At 37.7% G+C, this 23,687-nt stretch overlaps 3 protein-coding genes across 3 annotated transcripts in view; 1 reads left to right on the forward strand and 2 right to left on the reverse strand.

Annotated features, from left to right (window-relative positions):
- LOC133521057 (uncharacterized) overlaps positions 1 to 7,362 on the reverse strand; it is a 142,673-nt gene extending 135,311 nt beyond the window's left edge. The window contains exon 1 of the mRNA XM_061855786.1: positions 7,173 to 7,362. The gene's annotated coding sequence lies outside the window, so the exon portion shown is untranslated. The remainder of the gene's footprint in view (positions 1 to 7,172) is intronic.
- A 7,973-nt stretch (positions 7,363 to 15,335) lies between these two features.
- Positions 15,336 to 19,838, reverse strand: LOC133521061 (U11/U12 small nuclear ribonucleoprotein 48 kDa protein-like). The gene is made up of 6 exons (XM_061855789.1): positions 19,570 to 19,838; positions 19,305 to 19,470; positions 19,084 to 19,146; positions 17,421 to 17,565; positions 16,601 to 16,751; positions 15,336 to 15,955 (listed from the first exon to the last, which is right to left on the reverse strand). Exons 1-6 carry the CDS (start codon positions 19,714 to 19,716, stop codon positions 15,359 to 15,361), a joined length of 1,269 nt encoding a protein of 422 aa, XP_061711773.1. The 5' UTR covers positions 19,717 to 19,838; the 3' UTR covers positions 15,336 to 15,358.
- Positions 19,839 to 20,051: 213 nt separating this feature from the next.
- The window catches only part of LOC133521063 (stalled ribosome sensor GCN1), an 81,477-nt gene continuing 77,841 nt past the window's right edge, over positions 20,052 to 23,687 (forward strand). Inside the window, 4 exon segments of the mRNA XM_061855793.1 lie at positions 20,052 to 20,199; positions 20,275 to 20,377; positions 20,719 to 20,914; positions 23,084 to 23,267. Of these exon segments, the coding sequence (XP_061711777.1) occupies positions 20,185 to 20,199; positions 20,275 to 20,377; positions 20,719 to 20,914; positions 23,084 to 23,267 (498 nt within the window). The 5' untranslated portion in view covers positions 20,052 to 20,184.

The raw sequence follows: 23,687 nt of genomic DNA on the forward strand, positions 1-23,687 counted from the left end.
GTACGGCCTATGTCTTACGTCTTCGCTTACACTTGGAAAATGGTTGGCTTGGCCTCCGGACTTATGCGAAACACGGTCTTCGAATTTGCTTACACTTGACCTTACCTACTCTTGGAACATTACTGCTGCAGTACTGTCAATTTCCGTGACAAAATGATGTGACGGATTGAAAATTGTATTCTCAGCAGTAATGCGGCAATCAATGTCACTCAATTTACCAATAAAATTCAATGTAATCTTGATGAGGGGGCACCATGGTCTAGAAATGCTTAGGGCACCAAAATGTCTTAATCCGGCACTGACCGCAGGGTCTGAACTCGCGACCCCGAGATAGACCGCACCGTGAGCGCATGGTTACTTGACCCTACAGACTACGTTTTAGGACTCCGCATTAAGAAGCATATCATTCCCTGCACCTCGTGGCATAATTTTTGAAGAAAGTCGTAGTAGAAAATATGATTAAGTATACAGAAAATATGACTATATAGAAAATATGAATATGTTCGATTAATTTTGAAGCACATATGATTTTATATAATGTGCAATAAAGATTAAATAAATAAAATAGCCATAATGAACCATATTTTATTTATTTATTTATTTAATCTTTATTGCACAATACATGAAGGTACAAATGGCGGACTTATTATATTTTATATATGTATATAATAACACTACGATTTTCAAGGTGCGATGTTTGTTTTGTTGTGTGCGACATTGTACCCTAGCGACTATAGGACACACGAGCAGTTATCATCGAGCGCAATAATCGCTTTTAGTTCCTTAGCTGTTTCTAGAATAAGATGTATTATAGGTTAAGTTTCATGTACACCGAATAAACTATTTCTATTTCAATACGCACATATTATTATATGAGGAAAGTTGCGGTCTTAACACAGGCGTTTTTATACTTGTTAGATATTGTGCCCATCCAATTGCATATCCAAACACTAACTGAATCCCGAGTTCCGTTTAAAAATACAAAATTCGAGTTTTAACTAAACTGCAAAAATTACTCGGGGTTCATTATGTTTAATATTCAGGGCCACAAAGATCGTAAACGTGGACACAATTGAAATGATTAGTCAAGTGGCTGTCAAAAACGGAGAGTCACCAGTGATGACTGCAAGTCGTTTTACATGATTCGCCTATGCGGTAAGTGATCTGTTCTTGAACCGTAGTGGAACTATCAAGATACGAGTCTGGTTGGTTAGCTCGCCAAGATGCTTTCATGGACATTAGGACTTCTAAGTTTCCAGTTTAATAAAAACGGGTCTTAACATAAATGTATACAAATAGCTACATATTTAAATAACCATTAACGGCTTATCGCGATGATATTAATGTACTCTGGTAACAAATTAATCGAAAGACATATTAGCCGATTAACTAACTTGTTTTATGATGTTCAAAGTAAATCCAAAATGGAACTATTACAAAATATGACTTGGACAAGATGTCACTGTTCAGAATTAATTGACTATTTTTACGTTTTAAGTCACGATGCCACGCGTAAAACATTTCTTACATGAAGTTAGATAACGCTCAGCCTTTTTTTGTATAATTTTACGCTTACTCGGAAATCAAATAAAAATAACACACACAGTCACGTCTGAAAATATCGATACGAAGAACGTGCCAAAAATATGTATGCACTATCTTAATATATTGAATATTATGTTAATGTGATATTTGTAGAATCTGGTTACGCCTATTTTAAGGGGCCACAGTACTGGCAGTAGACGGAACCCTGTCAAATTTGTATTTGTGTAGCAACGGTTCTATGAATTGTTTGTTTACTTTTATGTATGTCAGTCGGTCAATAACAGTTCTCATGTAAACACTGAATAAATTTCTAGTATACACTTTCTTAGTTTAACTGTGCTATAGATCTCTGCTAAATAGTGATAGGTTTATCCCCACATAATATTGGGCAATAAAGTCGTTTATACATATTTTTGGCACTTTTTCGTATTGATATTTTCAGACGTGACCGTAGAAATAACAAAAAGCGGCCAAGTGCGAGTCGGACTCGCCCATGCAAGGTGTAACCCATCATATATTTTTTTTTGGTTTTATCTTTCTCTTATTTTAGAAGTTACAGGGGGGGGACACATTTTACCACTTTGGAAGAGTCTCTCGCGCAAACTATTCAGTTTACAAAAAAATTATATTAGAAACCTCAATATCATTTTTGAAGACCTAACCATAGACACCCCACACGCATGGGTTTGATGAGAAAAAAAATTGAGTTTCAGTTCTAATAAGGGGAACCCTCAAAATTTATTGTTTTTTTTTCTATTTTTGTGTGAAAATTTTAATGCACAGAATTTTAATTCACAGAATACATCTACTTACCAAGTTTCAACTGTATAGTTCTTATAGTTTCGGAAAAAAGTGGCTGTATCATACGGACGGACAGACAGACAGACGTAAGGGTTCCGTTTTTTGCCATTTGGCTACGGAACCCTAAAAAGATAACGCACAGCCTAGTATTGATAGGATTCGAGTCCTTCGAATCTTAATTTAAAAATATCGACTCAATTTCAAAAACTTCCGAGATTTAAGTCCCGAGTCGTGTTGGTTTGTCACGAGCCTCCGAATAATGGCTCCATCGACAGTTAAATAGGTAGGTTTTATCTAAATTAACAGTAATAAGCAATATAAGTAGATAGATATACATGTCTCGCCAACAAACCGCATAAGCAGTTTGGCGAGTAACTTTAAAACTAATGATGCATATGAAAAAAAAAATATATATATAAATTATTTATAGTAAAAAAACGATAATTCTCTGAAAAGATATCAAATCTCTACAAAAGACTCGGTACTTATCTCTTACAAGTTGAAATGAACTCAAGTTTCGACTCTATTATTACAGGCGTATTTTGATCTTAATATCAGTTTATGAATTAGATCTGCATTAGTTACAGATACGATCTGTCAGTGTCAAAAGTGTCGTTCTCGGTTTAAGAAATGTCACTTTTGACACTGACAGATCAGCATCACATCGGGAAGAGATCGAATAGCTAAAACTCGAATTGGTCCATAAATCTTTAACCAACACTAACACTGCTCAAACCCTTGAACCATGAAATTATATTCTTCAATTCAGCATTTCCTCAACTATGGGTCGCGACCCATTGGTGGGCCGCGAGCGAACATTGAGTGGGCCCTGAAACTACTAGCGCTACCAATAATATTTTATGTCCGTTTTTAAGACAGCCAAGAGGTGGGTCCTGAATTTGGCAGTTTTTGTTAGGTGGGTCTACGCCCAGTCAACTTTGGGAACCAGTGATTTATTTGTTGTAGAGCTCACGTCGCGAGTAAAAACCAGGGCTATAACCGCGAAAATCGAAGTTCGTCAATTGCGGGCATTTTTCTCTGTCACTCTAATTACGTCTTAGTGGGAGGGAGTAAAAGAGAAAGATCCCCGCAATTTGCGAATTTCGGTTTTCGCGGTAGGCCCCCAGTTTATTAATAACAAACAACTATCTATGTAGTTCCGATTTAGATCACGACTTAGTGCTTTAGTACAAGACTCAGGTAATGCTCTCAAATTATAGGATTACTATTACGTAAATAAGTAACTAGGTTTAAAACTGTAATAGAACCAAGAGCCAGTGAACTGTAATTAGGGAACGGAAAGTATACCTAGGTATAGTATAACCGTATTCTGTTGTTTTCCGGCATAGATAGGTTGTTTAACTTCTGCGTTCTATATCATGTTTAAATTGTGTAAAATAAATACGGCCTGTGAAAAAAGTGGTCATGCATAATATGGTAAATCTTTTAAATGTACGTGTATTTTTTTAGCAGCAACTTTTAAAATATTTTTTGTATATATCAAACTACGTTTAAAAATAACGTTAATAACGTTAGGTTTTTTATGAATTTTAGATATATAATATTCCATGATACCAATAGTTTAGAGCGTGTTTACTTAGTTTTCGTGTTAAATTTTTATTTTTATTTTTAGTAATCCAAATTATACCATATTATGTCCTCTTCGCAATAGAAAACATTTTTCTAGTTGTATTCAGATTGATATAGTTCTGATGTTTTTCAACTTTCGTAAAAAAATTTAAGAAAAAGTTGCCTCCCATACAAAAAAACTTTCAGTGTTTGGATTAGAAATTCTTCCTAACTACCACAAATATAGTAAGTAAGTAAATATTCTTTATTGCACCAACAATTATACATTTTACATACATGGAAAACTACAAATGAATTTTAAAGGAAAATAGAACCAGGTAACAACAGGCGGTCTTATCGCTAAAAAGCGATCTCTTCCAGACAACCTTTAGGTAATTTTTTAACCTTTAGGTAGCAGGAAGTTTAGAACTCATACAAAAGTCAACAGGTAGTGCAAGGAGCTAAATATGGAGACTATTAAACACAAACACACATACTACTAAATATAAAAATATAAAATATATAAATTAGTTTAAAAAAGTATTTTTTCGGTAAGATGACATTCTAATGTGCGTTAAACAGCTTGTAAAAATATAAACACAGTTGAAATATACTAAATAGTTTGAGAAGGATATTATTCGTTGATCTATCAAGACACTATTTAAACGAATTAAAATGATAGGTACAAAACTTATAAACTATCATTAAAATATAGCTTTTAGCAACTCAACAATAATTTAGTTCCCGAGTTAAGAGCACTTATAGCTTGGTATCCCGGTTAGCCAAACCCTTGACTTGGGCCCAAGAACTTTACCTGTACAGCAATCTAGTTTAAACTAAACTTAAACACAGTTCAGACTGCCTAAATCAGGGATGGTGAACCCTTGGTAATCGCGCTAGATATTTTTATAACGTTAATTTATTTCTGTCCAAACACTGAATACCAGAAACCATAACAGAGTGAGTTTATCAAAGTTTTGGCGTACACAAAACCAATAAGTTTTTGGCAAAAAAAAAATATACACGCTTTTACCGCTGGCTGTACTTTTCTTTCCACAGGTAACATAAACTCTTCGGGACAATCCGAATAACCCCAAACCCAATTAGTTTGCGTTGTTTTATCACAGAGCTCCCATGGCACCTCCGGCCTCCATCATCAGATAAGTTCCATGTTATCATAATATTGCATTGTCAATTACTTATATACGTATGACAAATTGCAGTACAATTGGAAATCGGGAAGCGGCTCAAATTTAGATTCCAGGATTTGACCCGCACTAACAAACTAACATACAGACTAACATGGCAAGTGAAATAAAAGCTTCTAAAAAAATAAAAAGACTATTTGTTTTGATGAGTTATTTCTCTCATTTACGACAATATCTTGCCTTATAACTACCTCGTATGCCTAAACAAAGGATATTCAAGTTCATTTTGGCCATAGTTAGGGACGAAACTTAAATAATGTATAGAAATAGTGATATGACTTTTTGTAACATCTGTCATTCCGATACATTTTTTCTATTCATTTGTCGGTGTAAGATATCATTTGGGTAAGCCCCCAGTACAAGTAGTACATATAAGGTTCGCCACCTCTGATCTAGACCAAGGTACTCCTAACATGGCAGATCGACAGCCTACAACGACTACAAGCATCTCCTCGTGTCGTACGGTGTCCCAACTTTACACTAAACCCTTTAACGTTTCTAGCTGTTTAAACACCGAGGGTTCCATACTTTTTAGTAAGTATTTGGTGTCATAATGGCAACAGAAATACGGTTCATGAGATACAGCCTGGTGACAGGCGGACAGACAGACGGACAGACAGCGGAGTCTTAGTAATAAGGTCCCGTTTTACCCTTTGAGTACGGAGCTCTAAAAACGACTTGTTTATGTTTGAATAGAACTTAGTAATATGACAAGGAAAGGTACCCAACTGTCCGGTTCCGATTTGATTTATATTTATATATATGTTATAGAGTAGTCTAAAATAACAGACACGAATTTTTTTTTAGCTGCCCAAACTCAACCTATTAGGAGAAATTGGCCTCCAAAGTGCTAAAAAAAATACTAAACCTTCTAACTCCTATAGAAAGTGATGCTCAAGCAACTTGCTAGTTAATGGCTGGTTTGAGTATATGTTTGAGAGCATGAGATTTTTGACTTTCCAAAACGTCCCGCTTGGCGCGCTGTTCAAAAACCCATACAAAATGAGACTTAACGCAAACGCGTATGTCACGTTTCGCTATCGACTAAATTTACACTAGGGGTACAGGAAAAAATAATGAGCACGTGTTTTGTTATATCGGCAGAAACTCATTTTTTCCTAAAAAAAATCGACGTTCGAAGTTTTATAATATCTTATCGCTAAAGATACACATAAAGACGGGTGTTTTGACCATAGACCAAGATAAGTTAGCAGCGATTTGATTTGATAGCCCAGCCTGTGCAAGTGTTAAGTAAATGACATAATTTCATAGAAGTTTGACGTTTAAAATAACACTTGCACAGTTTAGGCTGTAAAAATCGCTGCCAACTTATCTTGGTGCGATTTGAGTTGTCTTTTTGCTTAACAGGTGATGTAAAATAAATATAAAGCATGTAGTTCATAAGCATACATTTTAACACGCGGACCGGACACTATCAGGCTATCAGTAAGAATAACATCACTTTAACGAAATGCTACGGGTAATAGAAAAGAAGGAAAAAGAGATTCCATAAAATGATAAGAAAAGTTGTGTGTCACCCGAGACCAAAGTTCATCATCATCAAACAATTTAGTTTCTTGCTACATGAGATTCTAACTGCCCGATTCGAACTTTACGATACGTCAAATATTAGGTCTAGATACGATATGGATGATTTTACGCTTGCTCTAAAATCTGTGTTTTTTATTCACACAAATAAATAACTGTATTGTGACTGCATGTCTGTATGACGATACCCACTATTACCTATTTTGCCCTGGATGGTTGCCAAAATACCTCAAAAGTTACTCAACTTAGGTCTAATAATGTTAGCAAAAACAATTTACTAGAAAACTTGTGATATGTACAGGCAGCAAATTAATTACGTTGTTAAGTTTCTCTGCAGCTGACTGTACGTGGTTATTGTTTATAAGTAATAATATAAGAGTTACAAGTAAACAATACATTTTAAAAAAGTTAAAAATATTTAAATGTCATACGTTGAAAATTTTCCGCAATTATCCCGGCTTAAATTCTGAGTCATCTTAAATTAAAAAAAAAAGTACTTACCAAAACAAAATAAAAATTATCCTCCTCAGTATCCTAAACAAACACAAACATGAATCCACATTGTCACAATCACAACACAAATCCCACCAAAACAAAACCGTTAAGTCCAATTGGAACCATGCACGAGTTACGGAAAGTTTAAACTATAAAATAAAAACGCGTTCACGAGACGTACATTCGCACGCGGGTGCGCGAGACGACTGAAGTTTCGAGGTTCGAGGTAGAGTCGACCGTAGGGGCTCATTATTAGAGACGCGCACTACCTTATTGAGCTAAAGGACGTAAGTTCAGGCGTACTGGTACTGGTATAACTATTGAGGTACATTTTAACATTTCATAGTATATGTGAGGTGGTCAAAACCATACATACTTACATCATGCCTAATTCCCGGAGGGGCAATTCCTTCACTTTCATAGCCTCATACACGTTCGCCGGTTTGATCAGCGAGAGTTTTGAGAGGGTGCTCATGACCTGGCCTTTCTTCAGGATTTCCCCAATTTGATCAGCGAAAGTCCGCTGAGGACTACCCCTTCCAGCTCCCTCTACTAGGTACTTCTTCCTTGAAACAAAATTAGGTTGCTTTGTTTTATCACAGAGTTCCTATGGCCATCGCCTGTTTCCATCATCAGATAGGCTCGATTTTTTTATTACTATAACCTATCTTGTGTCCCACTGCTGGGCAAAGGCCTCCCCTTTCTTCCGCCACTCATCACTGTTTGGTGCATGCTCCCGCAGCCAGTCGCCTCGATTAAATAATATAAAAAAAAACTTAAGTGGTTGGTAAGGTAACGTTACCAACGTTATTATGATCAGCAAATACGAGCTGGCTGAAAGCTTGGCTGCATGACGCAGATCTGTACCCCTAGTGTAAATTTATTCGATGACGTAACGTGACGTACGCGTTTGCGTTAAGTCTCATTTTGTATGGGATTTTGAATTTCCAAAATGTTCCACATGGCGGGCTGTGTCTAAATCCCATACTAAATGAGACTTAACGCAAACGCGTACGTCACGTTTCAAAATCGAATAAATTTACACTAGGGGCTCTGTATTATGTTAAGTAAATGAAAATGTGACATATAAAGTAGTATCTTCTAAAGACCGAACAGAAATATATGATCATTGTCAGGAGGGCGCTGTTATTCTACAGTTTTGTACGAAAAATTTAGTTTCAATGAAATTCCGCAATATGGCCCGTGATCATTATATTACTGGTTAGGCTTTGCTAGAAAATTAACGCGCAACTTCATTGCCTGATAATTATAAGCGGTAGACTGTTAAATCCCTGGGCCTCCGTACGAGCCTTGAAGCGTTACGTCTTACTACACTACTAGAAACAGTTAGAATTGAGTATACAACCGTTCCTAACTAAGTAGTCAGTTGGTTAGTAGTTCGCCATTAAGAGAAGCGTAGGCTTTAATACAGTAGGAGCTACTTCGAGGCAATTAATCAGTGTCTTGCATTTAACCGCGAGTCTAATAGTTAAAATATACCTACTTACACCCCTTGTAACCTTATCAGTGATTAAATCGAATAAGTGATATTCTAATTTGCAATTTTGATACAACACCAAAGCTCGCGCTTGAGTAGAATTATCGACTATCACTTTTGACAGCTGACACTTCTGACAGAGATCATCAATCATCATCTATTACAAAATAACAAGAAATTACTACCTTTTTGAATAGACCTCCGTGATCGTAGAAGTCTGTATCGTAGAACTGTAGACGGCAGCACAGAAGTCGCCTATACATTGGCGCGAAGCGTTATGTCAAGTACCCATTTCTAGATGTCAGACCTACTATGCGAAATAGAGCCAGCGTTTAGTGTAGGGGGCAGCACCAACTCAGAAGCGTGAATTGTGTTCGTTTTCGATTCCGGTTACGAGATGGCAGACCCTCCAACACGCACGGTCTCTATACGAATGAATTAAAAATACATTAGTCGGCATTCCTACAGCCCCTCCACATAACATAATAAGTTAAGTTACTTTACTAGTAGAAGGGAGCTTAGTCTAAAACTAAATCTAGTATTAACTAACCATTTACTTACTAAGCTTAACATGAATCAGTCGCACGCATACAAAACTTTAGTCGACCATCATACATGCCAATTCGAACGTACACTGACATCTGCTTCATCTGAATAACATTTGAATCATGTTATCTACAGGCCAATTCGAGTTTTAGTTATTCGATCTGTTTCCGATATGATACTGACCAGTCAGTGTCAAAAGTGACGTTTTGGTTGAAGACATATAGTTCATGGCGTCCGAGGGCGTCGACTGGGCCTCCGTAGCGGCAGCAGGGGTGCGGTTCAAAGGTGTTTAGCCAAGACATTTCATTTTATTTATTTAAGGACCATCAAAATATACTCGTAATACATCTACACAATTTCATAAGAGCATAAAGAAATACAGAACTCATAAATAGATCTAGTTTATCTTATAACCTTGCTTGTCAACTTATAAGAAGCGTTTTCCGCTCGCTAACCATCGCACATATTACTTATGCACTTAAACATGCTTACTCGTAAGTATAAAGGTATAACTGCTCAGGTTATTGAGCAATCAAAACCAAAACCATGTTATATTTAAATGAATATCCCGATTAAACAATGTAATAACACCTCGCATGTTCCAGCAACAACTACGCAATGTAATGACTCAGTCAATCAAATTCAGAAGGTAATAAATACGTATAAATGTAATAGATATGTACGGCGTTATGGTTTTGATTATTACAATGCATTTTACCGGTTAGGATGATAATTACGCATAGAAATCGCGGTGTCAATCAAGAGGGATCGGAAACGGTACAACGCTTACGAACTCAATTAACGGTTCAATCATTTTAAATTGACTACTTGATGATACGTTTATGCGTTTGTTTGATCATTGGGATTTACTTGGACTGTAGAGACAGACCAGGCTAAGTTGATTAAGATTTTGATGGCCCTGCGCCTGTGCAAGTGTTATGTGTTCTTGTTTTTCCTCGCGTTGTCCCGGCATTTTGTCACGGCTCATGGGAGCCTGGGTTCCGCTTGAGAACTAATCCCAAGATTTGCCGTAGACACTAGTTTTTACGAAAGCGATTGTCATTTGACCTTCCAACCCAGAGGGTAATCTAGGCCTTGTTGGGATTAATCCGGTTTCCTCACGATGTTTTCCTTCACCAAAAAACGACTGGTAAATATCAAATGATATTTCGTACATAAGTTCCGGAAAACTTATTACCTACGAGCCGGGGTTTGAACCCGCGATCTCCGGTTTGCAAGTCGCACACTCTTACCGCTAGGCCACCAGCGCTCTTTTTACTTAGCGCTCATAGAAGTTTGACTTTTAAAATAACACTGGCACTCTCTGGGCTGTCAAAATTGCTGTCAACTTATCTTGGTCCGACTGTAGGATCTACAGTATAATTATATACGGTGTCGTTTTCAATCAATGTTGCCAGATTGTACGTTTTAGTACTTTTCCGTGCTTTTTGAAAATGTACCGTTACGTATTAAAATCGTACATTTTGGCCAAACCATGCGTTTTAGTACAATCTTACGTACTTTTCGTATGAGCAGTTCAAAAATATGCTAGGTTTTCCTTTTGTTTTCAAAATTTGCAAAACAAATATTTTTTTTTTCCAAAAAGCGATACCTATAAACCTAGAATATATTATGCTGAAGCTATCGACATCAAAATCAAAGTGATTTGTTAAGATTTATTTAGTGGAAACCGTTTTCTCTCGAAGAGGAATTTCATAGAAAATATACCGTTATTTCGTTAGGATCGCAAAGCTATTCTTCCCTCTCAAACGTTAGAGCTATAATATAGTCTAGATCCGAGCAATTAGTGTCATAATTAGAGCCGTCACACTCCCATTGAGCGCCGCCGCGCCGGCGCGGGCGCACTTTTTGCTCCCTCTCACTACGCTTTCGAAGCATTTGGGTTTTAATTATCATTTAACTCGCAAATTTAAAATTATCTTGAGTTCCGGGCGGGGATTTAATATTTATTTGTTTTTATGCTTCCGCTATTGTCTAGGAAATCGTATATTGTTGCATTAGAGACCTTGTGACTAGTGGGTAGGCTCCCACCAAGGTAAATAAATATTTAATAAAACCGGCCATGACTATGTCGGGCCATGCCTCATGTCGAATAGTTTTCGACATAAAATATGTGTGTGACCCGTTTTTAATATATTTAATATGTGTGTCTCATTAGTCCAAATGTGTCTCATGCAAGAAATTTTAAATAGAGGTGGATTGCCAAAGAAAACTTTGTAGCCAGAGCAAATTTACTGCCATCTTTCGACACATTTATAAAACTTTTAGAACGCCATTTGGCTTTGATCCTTATTTTATAATGATATGTGTCAAATTTGTTAAATATCAAAAAGTGACGCCATCTAATAGATCAAAGGCCAAAGGTATAGCGACATTGTTTCGAGCGATTATGGCGCCATAACCTTATATATATGACCGTAATATGATAAGATTCATATACTAGCCGTGTCTTATCCAACCTCGACATTGGCAGAATCATCAACACCTTGATGGAGCCATAACACGAAAAATTGATTGAACTTATATATAACTGAGACGTGACAGTATTTTGGCCAAGGCATGTTGGTACAAAATGTGGTAGTCATATCAGCGGGTGTAGGTATCTTTCTAACAAATGAGGTAGTCTGAAAGGGGTCCCCGCTTTCGTAAGACATACAGGTTGCACATGACGAAATAATGTTTGTACCTAGGACCTTAACTGAAATCAAGACACCTCCAAATTGAATTGATTAATAAAAACGAAATGAAAGAAAAACCTAAATTTTCTTGAAATTGACTGGATGTGGACGATCATTATCCATACATACAAAGTACACTTAATCCGTGGACGTGATACGATGCGTATCTACAAGATCTTGAATATTTGCATATGCATGTTGATAATTTGTTTCTTGTCGAGTACCTAGTGCTCATGCCGATCGGATCAACCCGTGTTCAAAATGAATGAGAATCGAAATCGCGGAAGAACCAATGTAATATTACCTGGAGATCTGCGGGCAACCTAATCACAGCCAGATAGCTCCAAGCTCCAACTACCTATGCAGTATTTACTAGATTTGGACAGTTGACCGTTTTGGACCCGGGTACGTCCTTAAACTACGTCCAAAAGAGAGGTATGGGCATTGTGACTGTCATCTGGCTTTGTGTGGTAGGGTACAGCCAGTGAATGTCATTCCAGATCCAGAGCAGAGTCCAATTGGGGAAGTACCTCCACCTTACAGAAAACAGCAGCCAAATAACACTAGACCCTACTAATAGTGTTGTGTTCCTGTCGGTGAGTAAGGTTGCCAGAGCTCATCGAGGGGGGGCGGGTTTAGGGTCGGCAACGCGCATATAACTCCTCTGGAGTTGCAGGCGTACATAGGCTACGGAGACTGCTTATCATCAGGCGGGGCGTATGCTTGTTTGCCACCGACGTAGTTATAAAAAAAAAAAAGTTGACACAGTGATATAATCTATCTATACCAATGTGGGACTATGTGTCACAATGTCACTAGCAGATCATTGCCTCCTAATCTTGCAGGATAACAAGCGGGACGACGTTTAGGTAAACGGTCCCCTGGCCTGAGCGAGAGTCGGCACATGACAACAGCAACTAAACAACTAATTAATGAGTAGATGTATCTTTTTGATACACCTTTCTCGGTTACATGTAATGCCCAAATTAGATCAAGTTTTGAAGTCCAAAATAATTCTTGGAGACCTACCATATCACTTTGCTATCCACCAATGAATAGCTGCCGGGTGTCTGGATCCAGTTATAAAATAACGATAAGTAGTAGGTAAGGGGGTAAGGTAAGGCACGCTACTGAAAATTGTAGTATGGTTTCGCTCGAACGTTGGACTCGCTCGCGTTTTTGAATGGAGTTGAACACGATGGAGTTTCTCCGCGCATTAGACAATTAAGTATGGCCAATCGAGGCCATTTGCATGGGACAGTTTACTTTTTGCACGCGTCGGGATGGAGCCGATTGTTGCCATGACATTAGTACATTATGAGTTGATTATTCTTGCTAAGCACGAAGTCAACTTTACAACTTAGTAAGTATAAGACAGTCTGCATTAGTTAATGATCTTCTACAGCAGCACTACGTATATTCGTAACCAATAATTGAACCAGCCGCATATATTTCGGTTGAACTGTATTTCAGTAAGTACTTTCTTAACTTTCGGTGACACTGCAAAGTTATAGTTAGAGCCTTTAAGGGGTCCGAAGAAAGTATAGAAAGTTAGAAACTTAAAAGTATCCCAGCAAGTTTGAGCTCAACATAGGTATTCGACTTGCCTGCTCTCGGTAAACATAAAAAATGGCAAAACGAATGTAATACAGTATCGAAACACGGTACCTAAGTAAGAATAAATTGCGGTAATACGAGTAAAACTATATAACAAACGGATTACATCGAGTATAATGAATTTAAAATATATCACAACGTTTCGAACCTTTTACAGCTTTCGTGGTCAATGGGGTGGTCTCCCTTTGACCACGAACGCATTATACCTACACGGTATAATCCGTTTACATAGTTATATTTCATGAGTAGCTATCGCGGAGAAGACAATATTAAATTGCGGGAAATTGACCACAGCCCTGTAAGGAACAGGACCTATCTACTACTTACGTAATCCGAGTAATTGCAGCTACTCGAGCAAATAATCAGCCCCAATATGCAAACAACATAATTAGCGAGTTACATTTCTTGACGGTAACAGCCCTGGCTGTTTATAATGTGAGCACGCATATCATACAACAAAGTAGGTACCTACTTATCGAGGTATTCCATCAAGCTCTCGTGGTTGAATGTTCACGATCCCAGGACATCTCCTCAAACGGCACGTTATTGGAAACGCCAGTGCGGGTTTAGATTGTAGGTAGTAGTAGAAAAAGCCAGAAAGTGACAGTCCACATACCCCCACAAAACGAGCATAACATACATTAACCTTTCAAGTGTGTGGCAAGAGGTTAAGTCCTGTTTCACTAAATAACACCTACGGTGTAAAGTTCGTAAAATTTTAATCAGACGCACTTAGGTATAGTTTAATTGCACGAATTATGTGTACTATTCGGTGGTGGAACGGTCACGGTGCGCGCACTGTGGTTAGCGTATTAAACAAATTATAAGAGGTTCGATGCACTCAAATTACTTAATACCTACCATTAAGCGAGGCGCTCGGGTCTACCATCAGATTACCAGTCCATATTGTTGGTTTAAACCTATTTACTAACGGTTCTAAGTAAGCCATGGATAAAAATTGGATGATCACAAGGCTAGATCACAGATCTACAATGACGCTTATGCAAACGCGTACGTCTCTGAATTGTCGAAAGATAAATAAAATTACGTCAAAAATACTAGTATGAGGATAGGATAGGATATAGATAAAGGTAGCGGGAGCCGTCAACAGTCTGCCATCACTGTGGCGAAGAGGATGATACTGCCCAGCACACCCTTGCGGATTGCCCTAGTTGGGCCTTAGAGCGCCACGAAATGGCGGCGATATTGGGGGTGGATGATCTCTCTCTGCACAGTGTGGTATCGTGTATGCTGAGCAGCGAGAGATCGTGGGATGCTGTCACAAAATTCTGCGAAATAGTGCTGCAGAAAAAAGAGGTAGCGGAGCGGGAGCGCGAGGAGCGAGCAAATGCGCACCCACTCCGGCGTAGACGGATGGGGAGAAGGCGGTTACAGTATATTAATCGCCTAATCCCCCAGTAGGGCCTGTGGGCTGGGGATCCACAATATAGGGCCTTACACGTCTGGAGGAAGGATCAGTGCGTTGCCGATCCTACCCTCCTCTGGATCGAGGGTGTCCCCGTTATATATTAACTAGGGCAGCCGGGGGGACGGCACGGTAGAATGGTCTCGCGACCCCGTGGCGTCCCCCAATAACGGTAGAGCGGGCAACGCCGCAGGGGATGTTAGTGGGTATTCTCTTCCCCTCCCTCTGTTTAACAGAGGGAGTACCGGGAGGAGCGAGTCCCACATACCACCCCCCAAGTTGGCCTCCCCAGCCAGGGGGTGAGATGCGTAAATGCATTTACCCCTGCGAGAAAAAAAAAAAAAAAGGATATAGATAAAGGTGCAAAATAAAACGCATTTAAAATATCTTACACAATACAATTTATTCAGTCCTTCTCTTGCTTTATACGTTTTGTGGCCAAATCATATTCTTGCTTATAATCATAATACCTGTTGTGTTTCTCTCCTTTATACTTTTCATGCGAATCATATTTATCTTTGTATCTTCGTTCACTATTCCTCGATGGCTTGTAATCTTTGCAGTTTCTTTTTGAATCTCTAAACTTATCGCTATTTCTATATTCACTTCTATCTTTAGAAGAGCTTGAATACCTATCTCTGTCATCTCTGTCTCTCTTATAATCATCATATACTTTTCCCCTTTCTGTATATTTGTCTCTTCTTTCCGTAAAACGTTCGTTTCTGTAATTCTCTTTATATCGAGTTTCACCTCTAGATTTCTCTCTACGATGATTGTCTTTGGATTTCTCTCTCGTTTCGTCTCTGATTTTTTCTCTATGGCGATCGTATTCTCTTGAAGAAATTCGTCTTTTTTCCTTCTCCGTGGCATAAGCTTCGTCCGATTCCAAAGGTTCCTTCTTCACTTGTATTTCTCTAAAATCTTTTGGCCTTTCTGTGTTAGGTTTGTTGATATCAGAGTTGTTTTTGGTTTCAGCACCAAGTGCTTCCGAGTAATGTTCCATCTGTAAAATAAACATTTATTTCAAAATATTTACACTTATGAGGAACGTTTGACGAACTGTCGCAATTAACACTTTGACCGTCAAAACGTCAACTCTCGCGCGAAGCTACAGCCCAACATAAACCTTAGTGTATTCACACATGGTTCACAATGAGCCAACGAACACAAAGGCGTGGTGTTGAAAGGTTTAATTATAATTTAAAAAATAAAAAATATTATAGGACATTATTATACAAATTGACTAGTCCCACAGTAAGCTCAATATAGCCTGTGTGGAGAGTGATGTCCTCCCAGACGTATCCGTCGACGGCGACGTCTTCTACGCTTCATACCGCGCAGCTCTGTTATATTGCAACGCTGAGTATGTGTAGACAGTACCTGTGTGGCGATAACGCTGCGCAGCTCATCGGAATAATTGCGCGTTTTGGCTGCTCCGTGGTTCTTAGCTCTTCTACGCTTCATACCGCGCAGCTCTGCTATGATTGCAGCACTACGTATGTGTAGACAGTACCTGTGTGGCGATAACGCTGCGCAGCTCATCGGAATAGTTGCACGTATTGGCCGCTCCGCGGTACTTAGCTCTTCTACGCTGCATATATACCGCGCAGCTCTGCTGATTTCAGCACTAAGTATGTGTAGACAGTACCTGTGTGGCGATGACGCTGCGCAGCTCATCGGAATAGTTGCGCGTTTTAACCGCTCCACGGTACTTAGCTCTTCTCCGCTTCATATCGCGCAGCTCTGCTATAATCTCGGCGCGGGACTTGGGCTTTGTGTTCCGAGTTTCGCCGTCTCCGCTGCAACAACCACATGAATGTTACATTACAACAACATTACATGAATGTTAGACGATTGCGAGGTTATTAAGCAGTGTCCAGACGGGACAATCACGGACACGGCTTTCTTAACCCTTGAACGCCACGCCTATCGTGTGGTGCGGCATAGTGAACCTTGTCAGAATGCATAAAAGTTGATATTGTGCTGTAGCCACGCGCATAAGTTGACGTTTTTAGCGGCCTGGGCCTATTTGCATCATCCAGCAGGCACAAAATCATTCTTTTAAAAAAATGGCGTCTTAAGTTATGCCGCGTATTCACATTTGTGGGGGCTATTCTACTAAGTAAATTTTTGCTTGACTAGGCTCTCATTTGTATGATACTAAAATGACAGTTTTATTACCTATTATTATTATTCGGTTTAAGACAGGCAGCTGATGCTGGTACGTCTAAATCAGAGTTCACCACACGATTTCACTGCTTAGATAGTCTGTCAAGATTGTTTTTAAATTGATTCACACTACAAGAGTTCACAAGTTCAGAGGGTAATTTATTCCAGGCATTTGCTATTCGGTTTGCAATAAAGTTTTTGCTGATATTTGTTTTATGCTTTGTTGTTTATTCGACAATTCGCTGGGATGTTAAATAGACAGTTTATATATGCAGATAATACTTAATAATTAAAGCTACCTGGGCAACGCCAGCTCGCTCAAGTCATGGCAGGAGGGTGCTGCGCTCACCACGGCGTCGTGGAAGGCGCGGCGCTCATCCGCGCTGTAGGTAAGCTGCAGGCGCTCTAGGCTTAGTGGCTCGCTGGGGTCCTTGCTGCCTCCGCCTTTTGTTTTGTTAAGGAAACTTGCTAATTAGTACACTTAAGTAATTAAAAATAAACATGATTGCATCACATAACAGAATAAGGAGCTGGAAGGGGTAGACCTCGGCGGACTTTCTCTGATCAAATCGGGGAAATCCTGAAGCAAGGCCAGGCCAAGAGCACCCTAAACCTGCGTGCGTGTATGAGGAATGTTATTAAAGTGAAGGATCGTAGCAAGTAGAAAGCCTTGGTCTCTGCCTCCCCCTTTGGGAAATAGGTGTGATTGTATGTAATATAACAGAAAGTCAGTCAGTTGTTGCAAAGTTGACAACAGAAGTAGGTAGTAACTATAAGAAAGCTTATCCTACTTGTTTGTGATACCTTAGAGAAGGTTATTGGTTGACCTCTACTTAGAAATTTGTACTTATCTGTACATATTTAACCTTAATCTCTTAAGGATTAATTTGTATATTTGAAAGTAATATAATTATGAATCTCTCCTGCACAAACATATATGTCTCTGTTTGACCCAACAGTTGACTGGTAGAAAATGCCTTTTGGCATTAAGTCTGCCATTTGTACATTTTGTTTTGTTAATTCAATAAAGTTTAAATAACTAAATAAACTGGAGGGATTTAGAGGAGGCCTTTGCCAGAATGCAAACAGAGTTGCGTGATATAATCTAATAACCAAAGGAAATTAGTTATTATGGTAAAAAAATAATGTATAAGTTTAATTTAATTGTCCACAAACTCAGTAATAAAGGCTATTTTATATATTTCCCTTTATGAAATAAATAGGTAAATCATCAATAGGCCAACATCAGACTCAGTTATGAGAAGTAAATGTTTAAATTCCTTAAGGAGATCAGTAAATAATAATAAGATCAGTAAGTACTTTTTATATTCATTTTATTTATAATATAATTGTTATGTTGATAAGCAATATCTAATAAAAGCAACACTGAACTTAAGAAAACACGTACAACTCACGTACAACACACGTAAACACGTACGGAATGGCTACTAGACAAATGTTTTTATTCAGTAGAAGACTATTTAGCAAATGTAGCAAATATCTAATTTCCAAGATCCCAATTAGTTATAAAAATGGACATTAATTATTACTCTGACTTAATACTATAAAATTGTTTACCTATTGTTTTGACCAAGAAATTTATTTTTGTCTAATATTTTGACATTTATTTTTGTGTATGACATGTTAATTTGTTCTTGTACTAGTTATTAAGACATATTTTTTTAAATGTATCACCTTATGTAATTTAACTTTGTACTTGCAATAAAATAGACCCAAATATCACGGTTAACTATGACTGTTTTAATCAATTTTTAACACCTGTTTGTTGCCATATTTAATGTAAATAAATTAAAATTATCATTAAATGCTTAAGTAATTATAAAGGATACATTCAGCTTAAATATCAGCAGCTTTAATGTATACTGGAAGATCATCATCAATTAGTAAATGTATAGGAAAACATACACACTAAAAGAATATTTATGGCCCTGCTCAGTTTACCTTTTTTGAATGTTGGATCAACTTTCGCTGCATATTCAATAATATTTTGAATATCATTTTTACCTGAAAAAATAACAAATATCTTAAGAATATTTAAACTTGACTCAGACAACATGGATTTTTTTTAAATGTATCTAAAGACGCAAAAAGTACACGAACAACTTTTCTTAAACATATGAAAGTCACCTAATGTATCTAAGGGAAAAAAATAATGATCTTACTTAGTGTGACCAAAGTCTTGGCATTGGCATCAAGTGGTTCAGGCAACAACAAGTCTTCTTTGGAGTAACCCAGGCTTCGCAAATAACATTCCTTTTCATGGGCTTCCATTTTATCAGGTGGAACTCGGTGATTTCTGTCATGTTTACAAGAAATCAATGGTGAAGCCTGTAAATAAAAATATATTAAGTCTAACATACTTATACGAGTACTATGAGGTTTAAAAGGTGGCTAATTATTGTTGTATAAACATAAAGCTGTAAATACCTCGATCAAGTGTTTACGATCCCACTGCAAACTCTGCAGTATCATAGTTGCATCATTATCTACTGTTTGTATGTAGGAACTTAGTTGTAATAGTTCCGTACGGCGCTTGTTAATGTCAACAACAGACTTGCCTGAATTACACTGCATTTCATGTTACTTCAATTAATATTTTCGTCAGAAACAGAATAACAAAAATAACTAACAACAAAGGTGATTTTAGGTTATGTTTACATTTTTAATAATTTTGACAACTGCGACCTAGCATCTTGGATTTTTTGCCAGTGAGGCTGTTCCAGTTATTAGTAAAGGCGCTTGAAACTTGAAAGGTCAAAGAGTGTCTACATTTCGGATAGTTATTGCAATTTTATTGGCCTTTTTGATGTAAATATTATACATTTACTTAAAACTAATTGTAATTTCAACATCTTCAATTTTCAGGATAATTTGGCGATAACTATTTTAAAGCGAGTCAAGTATCGATATATAAAGCAGTGAGCAGCAACCTTTACTTTAAAAAATATAAACTGTTTGATAGTCTGTGGTACACCATTTGACAGGTCTATCCATTTTCACCGCATGAAGACGTGTGTGGATTTTACTGAATGTGCATAGAAAATGGCAGATTCCGAGGTAATTTCAATTTACATGTGCTTATTAATCAAGTAATACAATACTTTAGTCCTTTACCTATAATTTTGTTAACAGGTTCAAAAGAAATTGAAGGACATATCCTTTAAAATCCAGACCGCAAGTTTGAAGGGTCGACGTGAAGTAGTGAAAGAAATTCAGGATGTATTATCAATAGAAGGTTTGTGGAAGTAACTTATCACATTCTTGACATCATCAAACACCCTATTTATGAATTACTTTTTCCAAAACATCAAAAAGTATTGACGTTTTAGGTTGTGGTCGTTGGTGCTTATTGATCTAGTATTCTATTTTTGTAGCTTGTAAGTTGCTACTTAACGCAGTAAATGTCAATAACTTGTTTGCACTAAACTCGCGGATGTTGTTATGAAATTGGCAACAAGTGGCTCGAATCATTTTAAAAGTTAAATTGATGTTTGTTTAGCTGTTCAGTTGTATTTTAAAACATTGTGAATTGTTGAGTACAATTATGTAAATAAAACTAATTTTCTTGGTAATCAGGCATCACAGAGCCAGCAGTTCGCTATGTCTGCCGTGTGCTCATGCTGACACTGCACCGGTACCGGGATTCCACCTCCCAGTCCTATGTGAAGAGCCTGCTCGCCTACCTGGCTTCTAATCACCGCGAATGGACTCTGAGAAGCTTGCTGCCTGTGCTCCTCGAGGTCTCGGAACAACTGAGGAATACTGCTTCATCGTAAGTTGTGTAATTATTACTAATGATTCTGAACTGTAGACTTTGCAAACCCCTGACTTCCAAAAAATTCCTAAAACTGAATAATAATATAATATATAATACAAATATAATATAAGCCTTTTATTCTGACAATTTTTACATTTTCAAGTTTAAATTGTACATTTCTTATCATATATGTAGTTTGACATCAAATTTACTATTTCAGACAACATCGGTTTGGTCTGTTTGCCATTTGGCAGAGGCCTCTTCCATCCCTTTCCATTTTCTTCTATCTCTCACCAGTCTGGTCCAGTGCCTCCCTGCGAATTATACGATTTGGTCTTCTCGTCTCATTTTTGGTGGTCCATGTTTTATTTTTCAATTTTTTAGAAACCACCATATAATTCTCTTACTCCATTTCTCTTTGCCTTAGATCATATGTCCTGTCCACCTCCATTTGAGTGTTTTAACTTTAATTGTTACATCTTCCACACGTGTTTTGGATCTAATAATTCTAATAAACCTGTTTCTTATTCTATCTTTCAGTTTAACTCCAATCATGCTCCTTTCCATGGACCTTTGACATACTTGCAGTTTGTTTAAGTTGCTCTTAGTTAGAGTCGCAAGTTTGGCTGCCGTAGGTTAAGACTGGTAAAATGCATGTATTAAACAACTTCCTCTTTGTAGCTACACTAATTTCTTTGTTCTTCATAACTTCCCTCATTGACCAGTACTGTTTCCATGTGTTAATTGTTCTTCTAGCAATCTCTTTCTCCATCTGGTTATCCATGGATATTGTTTGTCCTAAGTATATGTATTCATGCACATACTCAATGGTTTTCTGGTTTACTACTATAGGTGTCTTTTTGGAGTTGGTCATTGTCTGAATCTTCACTTTTGCTCTGTCAATAAATGACCTTAAGGTCAATAAGAATGATAAATAAAGAAATAATGACATTACTATATTTTGAAAGAAGCAAGCAGCTTTGCTATCCTTTTACTTCACATTTGTTGTTGTTGTTGTTGGTCCTAGGGTGTGCCGGAGGTGCCCAGAGCCTCCACAAGATCCTATCAATTTTGAGCAACTGTCTTGGCCTTGTTCCTGCTCAGTCCTTAGTTAATTAGTGCTTCTGGGCATTTCCGGCAAATCGACGACCATTGTGCCTATTTTGCGTGAAACGAGGTAGTGCTACTTTGATCACTCCAGCTCCTCCACGAAGCCTAGCAAAGTTTTCAGGTTGCTAACTGCCTCTCTTAGTGTGCATGGAGTCCCTAGGTATTTGTTCCTGTATACTTCTGCCTGTTTGCAGTCTAGGATAATGTGTTTTGTTGTTTCCTCTTCTTCCATGCACGCTGTGCACATGGGGCTGTCTATTTTACCCATATTGTGTAGGTGTTTGTTTAGTGTGTTATGTCCTGTAATTAATCCTACTATTTTACGTAGTTGGTGTCTAGGTGTTTTCAGTAGTATTTTGGTGAGCTTGTAGTTCAGTTCTGGTAAATTCCAGTATTTATTGTGCAGTTGTCTGTGATGTAGGTCTAGCTGGTTGTGTATATAGGATATTAGTAGGGGTATGATGGGCTCAGGTCCCTATGTCCCTATGGTTCAAATCCTGGTAAGGGCATTTATTCGTGTGATGAGCATGGATATTTGTTCCTGAGTCATGGGTGTTTTCTATGTATTTAAGTCTTTATAAATATTTATATATTATATATATCGTTGTCCAAGTACCCTCAACACAAGCCTTATTGCGCTTACTGTGGGACTTAGTCAATTTGTGTAATAATGTCCTATAATATTTAAAAAAAAAAAAAAAAAAACTTCCGTGAGGCTTCAATGCCATTCGAGTATGAGCTCTGAATTAAGTTTGTCCCTGCATAGCGCTTGTAGTACTGATTTACTGTCTGACAGTATTAGTATATTTCAGCTCAGTCCTACTTATTTTATTAAGACTTATTATATATATATACTTAAATATTGTTAATTAGCTCTAAGGAAGTGATATTTGTGAGTACATATACTATATAGGTTCCAATCAACTTTTGATTTTGGTTAACTTGACAGAGCTAAATTTATAATAGAAATTTTTGATACCTATTTATCAGGAGGTTAAAAAAAATACCATCATCAGAAACATCAAGCCGAGTTTAATTATGAATTTCCTTTCTCATAAACCTTTTCTCTTTTAGTAAAAGCACATGTCAGAGTGGGCTGTACGCTCTGCGCTGGTCGACAGTGCTGGTGGAAGGGGCGTTGAAAGGCACAGAAGAGGATGGAGTGGACTATCCGACCCTGGTACTGGCTCAGGCCAACCTGCTGGCTGTTGTCATTGCTGGGGGAGATAAGAGGCAGAATGATAAGGCTTTCTCTAAGGTAACTGTATCTTTTAGTACAGAGTGGGATAGAGAGCACTCTCAATCTCGAAAATAATGTGTTCTAAGTTAATCCATATAAAGGGCCTCAGAAAAGAAAAACTAAATGTTAGGTGCTACTTTTTATCCAACCTTTTTAGGGTTCCGTAGCCAAATGGCAAAAAACGGAACCCTTATAGATTCGTCATGTCCGTCTGTCTGTCCGATTCTGTCACAGCCACTTTTTTCCGAAACTATAAAAGCTATACTGTTCAAATTTGGTAAGTAGATGTATTCTACGCATTATGATGTTTACACAAAAATAGAAAAAAAAAACAATAAATTTTGGGGGTTCCCCATACTTAGAACTGAAACTCAAAAAATCTTTTTTCATCAAACCCATACGTGTGGGGTATCTATGGATAGGTCTTTAAAAATGATA

Source organism: Cydia pomonella, chromosome 9 (assembly GCF_033807575.1).
Source record: "Cydia pomonella isolate Wapato2018A chromosome 9, ilCydPomo1, whole genome shotgun sequence".
Classification (NCBI taxonomy): Eukaryota; Metazoa; Arthropoda; class Insecta; order Lepidoptera; family Tortricidae; genus Cydia; species Cydia pomonella.

Excerpts from the sequence above, each read along its gene's own strand:
- LOC133521061 (XM_061855789.1), bottom strand. The coding sequence starts at position 19,716 with ATGCAGTGTAATTCAGGCAAGTCTGTTGTTGACATTAACAAGCGCCGT. Across the intron at positions 19,147-19,304 it reads CAAGACTTTGGTCACACTAA|GTAAAAATGATATTCAAAAT; the intron begins GTAAGATCATTA and ends TTATTTTTTCAG. Across the intron at positions 16,752-17,420 it reads AGCGAGCTGGCGTTGCCCAG|CGGAGACGGCGAAACTCGGA; the intron begins GTAGCTTTAATT and ends TGGTTGTTGCAG.